This window comes from Sturnus vulgaris, chromosome 2 (genome assembly GCF_052056855.1).
Source record: "Sturnus vulgaris isolate bStuVul1 chromosome 2, bStuVul1.hap1, whole genome shotgun sequence".
Classification (NCBI taxonomy): Eukaryota; Metazoa; Chordata; class Aves; order Passeriformes; family Sturnidae; genus Sturnus; species Sturnus vulgaris.
The window spans coordinates 107563908-107580104 of NC_142244.1; the positions used below are offsets into that span (position 1 = coordinate 107563908).

General features: G+C 35.8%; 1 protein-coding gene across 2 annotated transcripts in view; it reads left to right on the forward strand.

The window, feature by feature from the left end:
• The window catches only part of IL1RAPL1 (interleukin 1 receptor accessory protein like 1), a 682566-nt gene that overhangs the window by 75285 nt on the left and 591084 nt on the right, over positions 1-16197 (forward strand). For both annotated transcript variants that reach the window (XM_088160340.1, XM_088160341.1), the window contains one exon: positions 13727-13840. In XM_088160340.1, the coding sequence (XP_088016466.1) occupies positions 13759-13840 (82 nt within the window). In that variant the 5' untranslated portion in view covers positions 13727-13758. Of the gene's footprint in view, positions 1-13726; positions 13841-16197 lie in introns of those variants that run through there.

The following is a 16197-nucleotide window of genomic DNA, read 5'->3' on the forward strand; positions in this document are numbered from 1 at the left end:
TGGACAAAGCAGTTAGTATTGACAAGCTCTCAAATCAGTATTATTGAAAGGGATATATTCTGCCCTGGTAGCACTGAACATTCATAGAACTAACAATTGCTTAAAAATAACCTTACTATTAGGGTTTTTTGTCAGGGAGACAGCATTTCCATTTCTCTGGGAATTGTCCTCTGCTTATGCTACTGTATGTTTCACCAAAGTTTTTTGATATTCTGTTCTTAAACTTTTCATGAAAGACGAAAACTTTTATACAGAGTTAAAACTAAGAGAATTACCTTGCCTGTCCAAATATACATGTTTAAAGAAAAATAATCCTTGTAGCAAATTAGTGTTTAGATATTGAAGACTGAAATATCTTGAAATATTGCATATGCTTATAAGATTTCATATAAAGTAAAAACTTTCAGTGACTATCTAACAGCAGATGCAAAACCCAGAGTATACCAGAGAATGCAAAATGCTTATCATTACTTCTGCTTTATAAGCTGGAAATTAATTGTTTGATATGGGATCAAAGCACATTTTATAAAGTATTTATATTACAAATTGAAGTTTATAGGATCATAGAATGGTTTGGGTTGGAAAGGACCTTAAAGATAATCCAGTCCCACTCCCCCTACCTTAGGCAAGGACACCTTACACTGGACCAGAATGCTCCAAGCCCCGGCCCACAAGAATTCCAGGGATGGGCACTGACAGCGTCTCTGGGAAACCTGTTCCAGTGCCTCACCACTCTTACAATGAAGAAGTTCAAGTTGGTTGATTGAGACAATAGTCAAAACTCTGTCAGTATCTAATGGCTTGTATGTAATAGAGCTAAAAGCTTCCTGGTGAACAGCTAATACTTGTTCCATGAGAGAATGTGCTAATATCCTCCTTTGCTAAAACCTCAGGATTTTCTTACTACACTTGTTATCATTAACTGTTCATTTGCACATAATTACTGACAATGCATGCCCATTAAACTGAAAACAGGCTTCTGTCCTGAATGGAGAAACTTCAGTAGAGAGTGTCCTGACTCCTTTAGCTGGGGCCCCACTGTATGCAATGATTGCAGCTATTAGGCATCACAAAACAGCCAAGTGTGCACAGCTGTGAGCAGGATGTGTAAGGCAATGAATAATGGTCAATGGATGGAGCAAGGATGTTTTACCTGTATCTTTTGTTTGAATGGGATCTTATGCAGATCTGTGAGGCACCTCACTCTGAATTCTTACATTCTCCCTAAATTCTCTCCAGTGAGACAAAGGATGGAAATTACTATGGGGACATTTCAAGCATGATTCTCTCTGCTTGACACAATGCCAGCAACTAAAAATCTTTAATTTCACAGATCTTTTATTTCTGATTTTTTTTCAATATCTTAATTCACATTTTATCATAAACCAATGACACTGATGTAATGAGTGATGTGTGTTTTCATCTCCTCTAAACCTAACCCTTCCCTTCCCTTCAATTTTTTTTAAACTCTAGACACCATCATGAGCCACAATGCCACAGCAAATGAAGCATGTGTCTTTTAGATCCAACTCAGAATTTCTTATCCCAAAATGATGGGCAGGCGTCAGCAATGGCAGTGTTTATTCTAGGAATGCTTACTGTGTCCAAATAATGTTGAATAGGTGAGACAAAATCAGTATTTCTCCCTGTTATGACTGCACTGGCTGCTGAATGAGTCCTTACAATACCATTGTTTGTTCCAATATGACACGTTCTGGGCAGTGGCTGCTGCCAGTACTGGTGAACTGACCACTGTCTATGCTTTACACTCTTGCTCTGTCTCTTAAACAACTCTTGTATTCCTTGTTTGTTTGTTTTGAAGAATTGTTTTCCAGAATGTGGGGACTTCATAGACATCCAGCTCTTACTTTCAGAGGAAGTTTCATACAATCAAAAGTATGGAATAAATAATAAGTGTCAAGGCCAGCTGTTCTCAGTCATTGTGTATAAATGTTAAATATACTTTTAGATATAAAAGTACATTACATCTTAATGTAAAAAGATTTTTAAAGTCTAAAGGTAAAGGTTCTACAATTACTCTGTTCTGTGCACATCTCGGGATGACAACTTCATTTTAGGAAATGTAGTCTGACTGGTATTCAGCTTTTAATCTACTGTAATTGATAAATTCTTCCTACAGAACCAATACCTAGCCATCTGTTATTCATCCTCCCTGCATTTGGTTGATTAGATCTTCTTAATTTGACGATTTACATTTGTTTCTCTGGAGTTTTATTTGTTTTTATATGATTTCTATAGTCAGCATAATTTTCAATACCATCACTTGACCTCAAAAAGTTATGCAATTCATCCCATCTCGTTTAATACGGAAATGTAGCAATCAAAATATTTTCCTGTCATGTAAATAATTAATAAATAATGCTGAGCTAACAACAGGAAGTGTAGAAGTCCATTTGGTATCTGGCCTTGCAAAGTAGTGGCCTTTGGTCATCCTAATGAAACAATGGGAGACTTTCATTACAGAATGGATTTTGGAAGCTCTAGTTCACAATTCTTCATGACAGTAATCTCCTTTAACTAAATGTAAAAAGAAAATAAACAAACAAACAAAAAAAAAAAAGAAAGTACTAGAACCCCATAAACTGTTCTACTTCTAGCTTACTTAATGCTTCTTGTAGCTCTTATTAATCTCCTAGTGTTATAAATCAATGAAGAGTTAATAAGATTTGTGTGTGTGGTATGAAATTCACTGCCTTTGAAATAAATTTACCTTGCATCTGCATCCACTTCTAATCCCTCAATCGATGCGTGAGCACAACAGCCTCAAGCAACTGAGAGACAGGAGCAGACAGATGACTGTCACTTCTTGTGGGTCAGAAATAACCCAAAAATACTGTGTTCCCAGTTCTTTTACAAAAGCTGGGTTGGCTGCTATTGGAGAGGGAGTGATCATGTTCTTTCTCAGTGTGAATATGGGGAGTATGTACTAGAATCCAAAATCCTGTGTAAATAATAAAAGCATCGACTGTTGTTGCATCTATTTTTAGAATATACCAAAAATCTTTTATTTCAGACATCATTTTTCAAGGAAGTAAAACCTCAGCAGTGTTATCCTAATATAGATTTTGTATTTATGATTTATTGGCATAATAGTAGTCAGTCAATAGCACAGATTCATGGGCAAATACACTTGTGCTAAGTTTTGAATTCTGCGGAAACTAGATACATTTCTAGTGAGCTTTTAAAGCTTCCTGGGGGCTTTCACAATAGGAGCTGATAAAATTTTATGGAATGCTCCACTTTTATGTTTAGAGTATGATGGGAATCATTCTACCCAGTACAACAGGGCAGAAATTAACTGAATAGTTTTGAATGAGCTACCCATAAACATTTGCTGCATTTATTTTACAAGTTAACATTTTGCTCGTCACAAACTGTTCCTTTGAAAGCACACAATGTGTGTATGCGTTGTAGAAGCAGAGCACATGCCCAGGAAATGGAAGCATTATTTTGTAAGTCTTCTTGATTTGAAGGAGTTGAACCCACATGTCCCAAATGCCTCATCCAATTATTTTGATGACAGCAATCTCTATAATTTCTGAGGAAAACAAGGTGCTGTGCAGCTGTGCATGCTAAATCCAGGGGCCTGGAAAAGAAGCAAAAGGAGACAAGTTCTGGCTTAATAGTTTTAACACTTCTATAGGAAAGAAGGAGTCCTAAGATTACAGTATTTTCTCATGTTGTTTCTGATGTGCATTTCATCCATTTTAAGAAAAAAAGGTTTTGAATTAGCAACTTGGCATCCCAAGCCTGATCTACCACAGGTAAGACCAGAGTGATTCTCAGTCCCTAAGTATTTGAAGTTCCAGTTTTGAAAGGTTACATAAATACTTGCCATGGTGGGAGAAAATATTACTATTTTCCAGAGAAGTTATTTTTGCGGTTTTTTAATTTTTATCATTATTCTCAAATTAAGATTTTGAAGAGTCATTATAATATCTCCCAGCTATGAAAATTGCTAGCAACATACTGAATATACTGCAATTAATTTGTGACCTGATACTTGTGATACTTAGCTTGTGACCTGAATATATATGTCTTTACTTGATTTATATTTTCTACTGTTATAGTCTGAAATCCTAATTTTGGAACAGCTATTGTTAATTATCAGGATGTTACAGTTTTAAGTTCAGATATTATGTATTTCATGAGTTCTCATTAGTAATAAATAATTGGTAAACTGGAAGGTCTGCCTCTTCTGAAACCATCAGCTTCCTCTTAGTGTCAAATCCAAAAATGCAGCTATTAATAAACAGTATTATTCAGCACCTTAAAGATGTAAATTACTGTAAGGAAGTTAAATGCAGTCATTATTTAGGCCAGCCACACTGCTTTGTGACCTTGGATCTCAGTACAGGCTGAGATTACATCTGAAGGTAAGCAACAGTCATAGATCTGTGACTTTCCACCGAGGCAATGAAAGTTTCTCCTGTGTTGGGATTATTAGGGATTGTCTGTGTTAGGGGTTATTTCACTGCTTGGGCAGTGAGATTGCAAGCAGATTTTGGCTAGAAATTAAAGGCATTGAGATGTGCTTTTCAAAGCTAGCTAAACAAAGCAAAAAGATTAACACAAAAATGAAGCAGGGCTAAGGAATGCCATCCCAGATGGAATGATGGGTCTGGGCAGTTTCAAAGTTCTCTTGTTCAGTGCAGCTAAATGCTGTACCATTTTAACAGGAGAAGTTTTAGTCCCATTTGCAATCCCTTCTTCCTTTCACACTTCTAATCTTCTTTATAATAATAGGTCAGGACTTATGAAGTTATGATGTGTTTGTCAGTGTTGCAGGAAAGCTGACTTACATTGATGGGATGCAGAACAGAGCAGAAAGAGCTGCTCTGCTATACCCACCACCAGTATAGTTGCATATCATCAATGAGTGAATTCTTTATAAGCCAATGATGTAGAAATTGCTCTGCTTTAAATTATGGTACAGTGGGTGATGTATCAAAATGGTAAAGCTGCCTTATCCTTTGTATACATGTTTCTCTCCTTGTGCATATTCCAATGGCAAATTCATCATGTGGACTCTTGTCTTTGTCAGGCAGTAACTTGCCCGTGAAATTTCACACAGATACTGAATTGCTGCTACTCAGATGTTTTTATATGTGGTCTTACTTATAGTCTGCTGACATCTTAAAAGAATAGTGAACTTCTAAAGTGTTTAATTATTTCTGTAAACACAAAACTGTTTACAATCTGTGCATGTTCAAGGGGAAGCAGCAACTTTTCTCAGGTTATTCATAATATTAAAATGTGAGAATTTTTCTCCCATTGGAAATGAGCAGGTTTGAGATGGACATTGGTGAATAGTTGTTTTGGATTTCAGACCCTTTTGAGGAGCAAGGTGTCAGGGTGTGGTGAGGGTGGACTGTCCAACCCCAGGAGTGACACTGGTGTAGCCCATGCCCTCACCCCTGGGTGCAGCTCCACAGTCTTTGAACGTGGGGGTTGTTATGGGGTCTGTCAGCAGCCTTTGGCACGGCAGTGGCGAGCCATGGCCAGGGACTGTAGCCAGGAGCAGAAGATGACAGGAGAGAGGGCTGGATGGCCCATGTGTGAGGAATCCATGCTGAGAGGGGCTGCCTGGAGTGGTGGCAGCATCCAGGTGGGGCCAGAGGTGGAGCTGGAGCCCAGCACTCCTGCAGGGTCGCAGAGGCAGGACTGACATCCCCAGGGTGAGCTGGAAGGGGTCCCAGGCTCAGCAGGGGAAGTCTCAGGGTAGGCTGGGCAGGGACACTCAGGCACAGTACTGATCTCAGGATCTGACAACAGGTTGTCAAAATCTGCTTTGAACAAGTGTAAAGGGCTTGTCAGTTAGTCTGTGAGAGAGAGGAGATAAATGAAACACTTGTTTCTCCATTTTCACAACTCTAAAGTGCAGAGGGAGCTCATATAGTAAGAAGTGTAATGTAAATTGCAGACAACTTCCCTAACATCTCAAATGGCAGGATAGGGCAAGCATTAAATTAGAAACAGGTCATATGTGAGGGTCTAAGATTACCTTGTGTTAGCAAAATTGTGTTTCAAATATCAGCTGTGGAAAACCATTGATGTTGGTGTGATGTAAACTGATAACCCAAGTGATGGTAAGGGGGTTTATTATTTTGTATATGAACATTCTGTCAGAATATCCACAGTGGAGCTTCATCCTCCACATCCTTCTGTCTTTCTTCATCTTTAAGGAAAATACCTTTCTTATTAGTGACTCAGATGGAAGATACTATTTAGGGAATTTTTGGAAAGAAATCATTCTTCTAATGTTTATTAATAATCAAAATACTTAAAAACTTCTGTTAGTGTCTGAGAAAGAGCTTGCTTATTTTGTCAAGTAACTATTCAGAAAACTTTATGAAGACGAGTTTTTAAAAAATGCTTTTATCCTGATATAGTTTCGAAATTAGAGTTCATTTACTTTAAGTTACATCTTGCAAATTAATTTTTCTAGCATATTATGTTATATAACTTCTACTATTCATAAATTAGAAAAATGGAAGAAAAGTACTCATATAGGAAACTAGAGAATCCAGCTGTTCTGCTGTGGTTTTGCTGAAAATGTCTAGTCTTTGGTAACTTGCCATATGCAGAAAAGGAGCTTGAATTCCACAAACTCATAAGGTGAATATACTTAGCACTGACTGGAAAAGGGGTAGTATAGCCTCAGTTTTTAAAAAGGGAAATAGAAAAGACCTGGGAAGCTACAGGGTGATCAGTCTAACCTTGGTGCCTGGCAAAATCATGGAGCAGATTCACTTGGAATCTGTGCTAAGGCACATGGAAAATAAGGAGGTGATTGCTGACAGCCAGAATGGCTTCACTAAGGGCAAATCATGCCAAACAAATTGGGGGGTCTTCTGTGGCAGGTTTACAGTGGTGGTGGATGGGGGAAGAGCAGTTGATATCCTCTAGCTGGATCTGTGCAAAGCATTTGACAGTGTCCTGCGTGACATCCTTGTTTCTAAAGTGGTGAGACATTGATTTGATGGGTGGACCAGTCAGTGGATAAAAAATTATCTGCATGGGTTCAGTGAAAGAGTTTTGGTCAATGGCTCAAAGTCCAAGTGGAGAATGTACTGGGTGGTGTTTCCTGGCGGGATTGGTACTGGGAGCAGCATTGTTTAACATCTTCTGCAGTGACGTGGACATGTCAGCAACTTTAAGGTCCCTCCCAACTCCAACCATTCTATGACTTTATGTTTCTGTTATTCTACTGCTGTTGTAAATATTTCAGGAGCTCATTTAATTTCCTGAAAACACGAACATAATTATCCAACAAAATTATACTTGCAGTATTAAAACCTTGTCAGTTTAGGCAGAGGTGGAATTTCATCTTGATACAAGAACAAGGCTACTAACCCTCAAAAAGCAAAGATACAGAGTGGTCAAGGAGCAACACAAGAGCAGATAAGTGGTGTTAGATATCTCACATCCCAAAACCGTGCCATAAGTTGAGTGATGGTCACCAATGCAGACAGATTTGGAAGGAAGTCCTTTTTCTTTATTTGGAAAGGCAACATTTCAAAATCATACTGATATTATTTGAAATTTTCCTCTTTATCTGACTTTTTGTATTTAAGACTATAAAAAGGTAGAACTGTTTTATTTATCATCTTCTACATCTGCCTTTAAAAGTTAAGTAACACAGAAATCATCTTCCAACTATCTTTGTTTAAACATTGTTGAATGAAACTTTTCGATTATTGCCTGTAAGTTTGCTGCCAGGTTGCTATAAAGGTTTTTGTTTGCTGTCCAGAAAAAGAAATTATGGTTTCAAATTTTTCATGCCTAATTGGCATCATGAGAACACAATTCTTATATATCCTACTAGATATGCTAGACACATCAAGTATGTTAGCCCAGTTTGGTTGCATTTTTTGTTGAAAAAAAAAATCTTTCCTTAGTTTCAGATTCTAATTTCTTTATGATCATGGGTTATGAATTATTAAGATGGGGGCATTTACTTCTAATAACAATACAAGATTGTTTTAAACTTAGGCTGATGTATTTTTTTTATCTCAAGTAAAGACTCCTAGAAATGAACAGAGGCTTCTGTCCATTCTTTGTTGCCTTACCCTGATAGTAAATAACTCACTGCCTCACTATCCAAGGATTTTCTTTCCTGCTCTATTTGCATCAGCACTCCTGACTGACTGAGCCAGCTTGGTGAATTATCTGGGTCTGTCAAGGACACCCTGCTGACCTGGATCCCACAAGATCCATTGAGACCATTTGAAAGAGAATATCATCTCCCTTTTGTATGTCTTTGCTGTATTTGTACTTCCTTTTTTAGCCCCTGTAGTTCCCCAAAATAAGTATTGAATAGTTTTCAGCTATGTGACTATTTCAGTCTGTGGTTCAGAAGGACAAGATGTTCAATTGTTTCTTCAGAAGAGGTTCCTCAAGCAAATGACATGTTAAATTTCAGGTATCTGCAATCTGCTACAATTTATTTGTCTCATAATACAAAAAACACAATCCAGAAATTTTATTCATTACGTAGTACAGAAAAAAGCCACTTAATGAAATATTTAGAAACGCGTTAAGCAATCTAAACAGTGTGCAAAATATGAATGTTTGCTAATCCATGTTCCATTCAAATACTATTGTTGACTTATTACTTCTTTACATAAGACTAAGAAAGTAAATCTTCAGCCCATACCAGGATTCATTTTCATTGTGGAATAACTTTAAATTATTTTATATGTTGAAGTGATGCACATTTCTTAATGGAAAAAGTAAAATTTCTTCTGGAAAAAGTAAATTATATTTTCATATACAGAGATACATGGAATAATCTTAAATTTCTCTAGATAGATTGCCATGTTTACTATACCTTGTATGATGGGTGGAGTCAATAAAAAATATCTTTAAAGGAAGACAATAATGAGTACCATGTTTAATAGGAAAAGTCCTAATGCAGTTAGTTGGAAACCTCTCCAAAGTCTCCTCTCAATTCCTATTCACAATGAGCCCTGCAGGACAGGTGGCATATTGGCTTTTGGTTATCTCAGTTTAAAACACTATCACCATTCCTTCAACTCTTACTGCTTGTTTAATCATCTCCTTTCCGTTTTTTTTTCCTTTGTCATGAACCACAACATGCTTGAATTTAGGAATGCTGCTTAGTGTGGAGGAACAGGGATGATTTGGAGAAAAAATGCAGTAGCTTATTGGCTTCCTGTTGCTTTTGACTGATTTCTCATGAGTTCTTCACAATTTGATTGCTGAATCTTTTTTTTACTGAGACCCTGGAAATGACTAATTTTATGGGCATTTGTATTTGAAATAAGTATATTTTCTTTCAGCTACCATTTTAAGAATTGCTAGGGTTGTCCTAGTCTTCTAGGTTAGCTGCTGGCAATGAATTGACACATTTATGACATCACATTGATTCTAATTTTAGTTTTTCCTTGCATTTTAGGAATTTAACTTGCAGATTTCAGAGGATGTTGCAATACTGTTTTACTTTTTTCTTTTTCTTTGAAGGGCATATGATGGAGTAATATAATGCAGCAGTTTTTAACATATATAAAAAACTTCAAACAGAACAGCAGTATAGGAAGAAAAATGATTTTCAAATAATTAGTCAACAGACATCAGCTAGCATTTATAGGCTAACTGAGAATCAACTCCTTAAAGTTATTTCAAGGGACTGAGCCCATGGAAAATGTCTTACTTTAGTTAAGTTTGATTCAAGTATTGGGAAAGGCCCATAATAAGCATAAGTACAATAAGGAAATCAAAATTTTATTTTCTATTTTTCTGTCTTATCAGGAACTGCCTTTCTATAGTTAATTTAATGACTGCTGAGCTGTTTTGGGAAACATGTGTCTATGTGTATGCATTTTCCTCACAGTGAGTATTTATGACAATTGAAGAGAAAAAAGCATTCTTGGCATTTCCCCAAAGAATGTTAGTCTTGATATACAGCTGTATTTCTATTTCTGTCTCAACTGGAAAATTAGATACTTTCTGATGCAAATGCTATGCTATGTATTTTTGTGTCAAGCAGTGACACCATCTACAGAAAAGAATTTTTTAAAAGTTATTAGTATGCCCAGTTAAAATGTGTGCAATGTATTTATGCAGAAATATTTAACATTTTTTCAGTGCTTTGGTTCACGCAAACAAACAACCCACTACTGAAAATCTGAAGTTGTGAATATTGCTTAAAGATTAAAAAAAACCAATTTTTGGTATTGTATAAAGAAAAAGCAGCCAAAAATCCCTGGTTCTAAAAGACTTTCTTAGTCTACTATTCACCCTTGGAGTGTAGCAGTCTTAAACCCAAAGGGTATGTAAAGCATGGTAAAATAGTTTCAGCCTAAAAAAGAGCACTTAAATTTATAACTGCCGTACATTGTCTTGGATTTTTAGTGGAAGTAACTGAAAGTCAGAAAAAAGAGCAACCATAAAAACATTTTTTGTAGATGTATATGTAAGCTGTCTATCTAACTATTGCTTAATGAAACAGGAGACTTGTTCTGCTTGCTAAAATCAGAATTTCTTAATGGTATTTTAAAAAGAAGAAATAAATTCCAGTTAAGTGACTAGTAAAATAATCTCTTCCTTAAAAAATTCATTGCTGAAAGAAAGCTATTTCCAATTCATGAGATATCACACTTGAGTTAGTGTTAAGAATTTGACTTCTAGAATTATGCCTTTTATTTTGTTTTCTAGTTTAAAAACTACCTGAATATGTTACAATGTCTCGGCCTCGGGCATACTCATTGCAGCAGTGAAGGCATTTTCTCTTGACTTTGTTGACTTGTTGTGAGATTCCCCTTGGGATGCTCCTTTTATACTTTCTTCTGACTTGCTTCTTTTGTTTTCACAACCAATTTCACAAGGGTGACATTTTCTAGAATAGTCAATTTCCGAGGCATTCACCCGGAACAAGGGACAAGAGATGTTAAATATCTGTTTTGAATCACTCATATGAATAACCTGAGGCAGATTTTCCAACTGCCTAGACAACTTCCAGAGCTGTGAAGTACCAGTTCCAATAAACTGATCTTCCCTTCTTTGCATTTTCTTTGCTTGAGCATTTGATTTTTAAAATGTAGAGAAGACCAAAAATACTTTTCCTCCTTCACAAAAGGGAGTGCAAACAGAAGAGAAGGGTTGGAAGACTCTGGGGAGAGCCTGTGTAAAATCTGATCTGTTGCTTATATTGCTGTAAGGAGGCAGTGGCTGCTGTTGGTAGTCATCCCTCCCTTCTTTTTTCCCTTTAGCAGTAGGTTCTTTCTGGTATTTCCAAAGACAGCAGCAGACTTTGCTTTCTAGGGATTTATCACAAGTCATGTAGGCAGCAGCCAGTTTAGCTTATGCCTTTAAGTTAGACCTGAATCTCTGATAATAAATGCACATGAGAATGTCTTCCACAGTGATATGTTTAAAATGCAATTCCTGCCATACTATTATAATAATGGTTCGCCTTGTTGACTTGACAACTTTAATTAGTGATATATGCATGGACCAAAAGATTTTCGTTTACAGAACAGTTTCTTATTGATATTATTGTATTTACTGAGGCTTGCTTTGATAGAATCAATCTTTATAGCTACTCCATGGTTTCCCTACACAAATATCTATAAATACAAATTAATGCATGCATACACGTACATATGCAAATATATGTATATATTTGATTTATTCACAGTGATCAGCAATATTATCTTTTGATGCATGGTCAAAAAGGATGTGTTTGGATATGCTTTCACAGTCAGAACCTATTTACGGGATTTGTAATTGCACAGTAAGATCCCGTGGTTCTTTGGGCAATATTTATTAGGCTCACACAGAGCAAGGAGCTGACTCTTGCTAGTACCCTGGAGGCTGAAGATATCAGCTTCAGGATTTCCTGTGGCATCAGTTAGTGCAGTGACTGAAAAATGAGATTTTGATTTCAGAAAGCTTGACTAAGGTCTGCAGTAAAATGTGGCATAACACATTGTGGTATCTACTCATTGTGCCCCTGGAAAATTAACCTTTATTGCTAGCTTCTAAATTTCTGAAGATCTGTATTATTTATAACTGCCAGTGGTCATGCTACTTTGTTAAATTTTAAACTTTACTAAAAATGTTAGCACTACACATCATTTACCTCCTAGCATCCCCATATTTCATATTTAATTTCTGAGTTGCCTAAATTTTCTGAAGTAGCATGTGAATGTAGGCTAGTGACAGTCTTTCCCTGTGAAAGAATGCTGAATGCAAGAATGCTGAAGCTTGTTAAAGACCATGAATGAACAAACACTTGTGTATTTCTCTGTGAGTACGAATATTGTTTTAAAAATATCACAAACTGTTGTCAAAATATATTATCTCTCTTCCTCATCTTTATTAAATACATAGTAATGAATGTAGTAGATTTGTGCTCAGTTCTGAAATGTCATGAAGTGTGAAGCTTTAATACGGATTATATAAGAAGTCATCATTTTTTAAGCAATTCTTACCATATCCTTTTTTACACCCCTGCTGTTTCTTATTTCTAACCTGTTCTCTTCTAAGGTGAAGATATTTTAAGATACTGCTTTCAAAAAATGTCTTGTAACCTGATTATCAATGAAAGTGCAAAAGACTCACGGTCTCTTTAGAAATCAAAACTTGTACTATGTGGTACCTTCTGAGAATTTTTTCAGCTGATGTCCAGTGCTGTGATAAAAAGAGATGAATATCAAAACCACATTGGTTTAGTCTGGATCTTATTTATAATATTAAAGAACCATTGATCCCAGCCCTTTCTCGTCCCCATTAGGCAAGAATGTTTTTGTGTAAGCTACTCTAATGAATACAAATAGCATAGACAGGCTGCTGTTTGACTTGAATAGGCAAATTTGTCCTCCTTTCCTCTTTCAACACTCTGAAATATGAGATATTAGCCCTGTCAACCTATCCTGAAGAAAGATGGTAAATCACCATGAGTAGATGACACCCTCTTACTTACATGAGGAATTAACAAAATGTTTAGTACCTGCTTTCATCAGCAGCTCATACCACTTAATACCCAGAGTAAGTAAATAGAAATGCAAATGTTTTATTCACATGTTGGAGGTGAAGGCCAAAACATAATCTGTGCTCCCTTATCTCCATTCTAATCAGCATTCACTTCTGATTTAGTGCAGTGAATATGTTACTTTGAACTTGCATGGGAACTTGCTCACCGAAAAGGAAGTTACAAGTGTCTCTGCTGGTTACTTGGAGGTGCTCTTATTTCCCCCCTTTCTCTGTTCCTAAGAAGATGATCAGATGTGTTTAAAATCAGAATGTTCCATTTTATTGTGAATCTTCCGCTCAATTTGTAGTATTAATAAATGAGAGCAAAACTAATGAAGATGGGCATTATTTTCTTTTTCATGTTGGTGGCTTGAAAAGGTTGTATGATAAAAAGGAATAAATAGATGTTTCAGGAGATCTGTTGCAAACTTTTAGCAGGGACTCAATGAACATTAAATGTGTAGACAAAGTTGTAACTTATGCTCCAGGGTTACATGTAGTGTGTGCATGTGTTTGTTTTACGGTAATTTTAGTTTGCATACTTATTAAAAGAAATTATAAAAACATTTTTAGTGCCTTAAATCGCTCACAAAAAGTGTATTTAGCTTTTCCACAATGTCAGTATTACGATTATTTACTTCAGGGTTGTATCAGCACCATTCTACAACCAGTGTTTCTTTCTAATATATTTTTTTTTTTTTTATAGTACTCCAGGAAGCAGCCACGGAAGGACAGAAGATGAAAGCTCCTATTCCCAACTTGATTCTCTTGTATGCTACTCTGACTCAGAGCTTGAAGGTTGTAACCAAAAGGGGATCAGGTAAGTGAATCTTTATCTCTGTGGTTACAATGTGGCTTGGAAAGAAGTGCTTAATGTTTGCAGTATATACAGGGATGCTGTTATGGTTCTGTTATGCTTAGCTTACAGCTAAGAGGATTCAAATTCTGCAGCAAGAACAGTTGGCAGTTTCTATATATTTTTATTGTTTTATGTGGACTTGATGAAAAAAAAACAGATATGTAATGTGAAATGAATATAGCCTTTTACCTGCTAAAGGAAAGTTATTTCCAGAACTTTTTAACTTACTTAAAGGACTATGTTGCAGTCAGTGTTGTTGGGTTACTGGATTTATCTGTTTTAATATATACTTTGGGAAATTAAGATCATAGAGTTTGGGTTTAAGCAACAACAAATAGATAAAACACATTAAATTTAATAACCATGAAAAGTGAACAGCAAAATGTGTTTTTTGAAAGGGATACCTAATATGGGGTTGAAGAGTTTAATTCAGCAAAGGAAAATAGTCGGTATTCAGACATTTGGGTAGTTTTGAATTCATTTTTTCTCCGTCACCCTGGAATTCTAATTTTACTCTCTTTGGCTTTTCACTGGATAATGAAAAAAATAGAATGCTACTTCTGCAAGCTATCTTGCTATATTGCACTAAAGAAAGCTAAATCCTTAATGAAAGCCTTAATTCCATGTTGGTGGATTAATGAAAGTCTTATTCCCATGCTGATTGAATTAGTTAATTAGATTTGTTGTTAGTTGTAGGTTTCCTTTTGGCATTGGAGTGTTTTAGGTAGCTTTTGTTGTGCTGTTCCAGAAGTCTGTCTCTGATTTATTTTTGTCTTTTGGTTGGTAGTAGTTGTAAACTGGTGCTTGGGGAGAGCACAGCTCTTTACACATTTTTGGCAACATCTTAAATTATACCTTGTATTTTCAATGGATTATATTTGTAACAACAGAATGAAACAGATTATGTCTCCAATATTTTAGTGGCTGGAAATGTTGATGTAGGGAAGGCAACCATGGAGTATTACTACAAAGTAAGATATTCTTTAATGAAAACTTGAGATTAAAATATATTTGGGTTTTTTTTAAACTGAAGAAAACTGAAATATACAGACTGTGTGCAGAGCAAAGGATCTGGTGACAGGTTGATGTGTTTATAGGATGCTGGAGCCTCGATAGGTAATGTAGATATCCTTTGAATGTGTCTGGCTAAGATTGTCCTGTTCAAGATTTAATACATTTAAGGCTTAAATCAAGGCCCCTTAATGCAAATTTAGCAAAAATATTTTTTATCATCTTAAAGTAAATTTTAGAAATATTTTTAAGGAACTAAAAAAATACAGCTATCACCTGTTACTTGAAAGTGACAATGATAACTTGGGTTGTCTGTGCATCTTATTTCATAATTTTTTGCCTGTATCCTCTTCATCTGATTAACCAATGCAAGGTAAAAATGGTAAATACACAATTCCAGTTATGTTTGGGAAAGTAATATAATTGCTGTCCAGGAAAAAAAAAAAAAACCACAAAAAAGCCCCAAAAAACAACAACAACGTACACAAGATATACCGAATTTTTTCTCACCCTGCAATAAAAAAAGTAAAACACTAAAATCTTTGGATCATACCTTACTATAATGTGGGGGTCTTGATGTTTCTGCATGCTCCTTCTGTATAAAGCTTCAATTAGATGAATCACCAAGGGTGCAGTTTGTAATACTGTGCATGCAAAGGAAATATCTCTGATTTACTGAAATCTCAGATCCTTCTGCCTTTGGCCATGATGCTTTGTCACTTTAGTTTGGAGAACTTCTTCAGTGCTAGGTGGAATGTAGTGGTGTGTGATGGTTCTTGGCTTGCTTTTGTTGTTGTTTGGTTTGATTTGGTTTGGCTTGGTTTAGTTTTTTTTACCTCCCTTGGGTGCTCAGGAGGGCTAGTTTTGCAATCTTGAAGTGTTTCTACAAAGAAAATCTTATTTAACAGGAGTTTTAACAAACTAAGATTGACTTACGTGTACTGTGAAAATATAAATGGTTTCCTAATGTTAGTGCAACTCATAATTGGAAGTAGGACAAAAAAAAAAACAACTTGGGAAGTATAACTTAAGTTTTATGTGAACATGTTAGCCACATGCAGAGCGTGGTGAGGACATGGTTTTAATATCTTCAGTCAGTTCCACTTGTAAGTGCATTTTGTCTTTGAAATGCAAAGAAAAAAAGAAATATTTTTATACTTACAAGTTGTTATAAATATGTAGTTATAGTATCCACCTTTTCGAGATGTATTGCTTTTCTTTACTTCCTTCTCTGTTATAAATTACAGGAATGTAATAAAGAAATTTACATTAATATCCTAAATAGTTGTTCTAATTGGGATTTATTA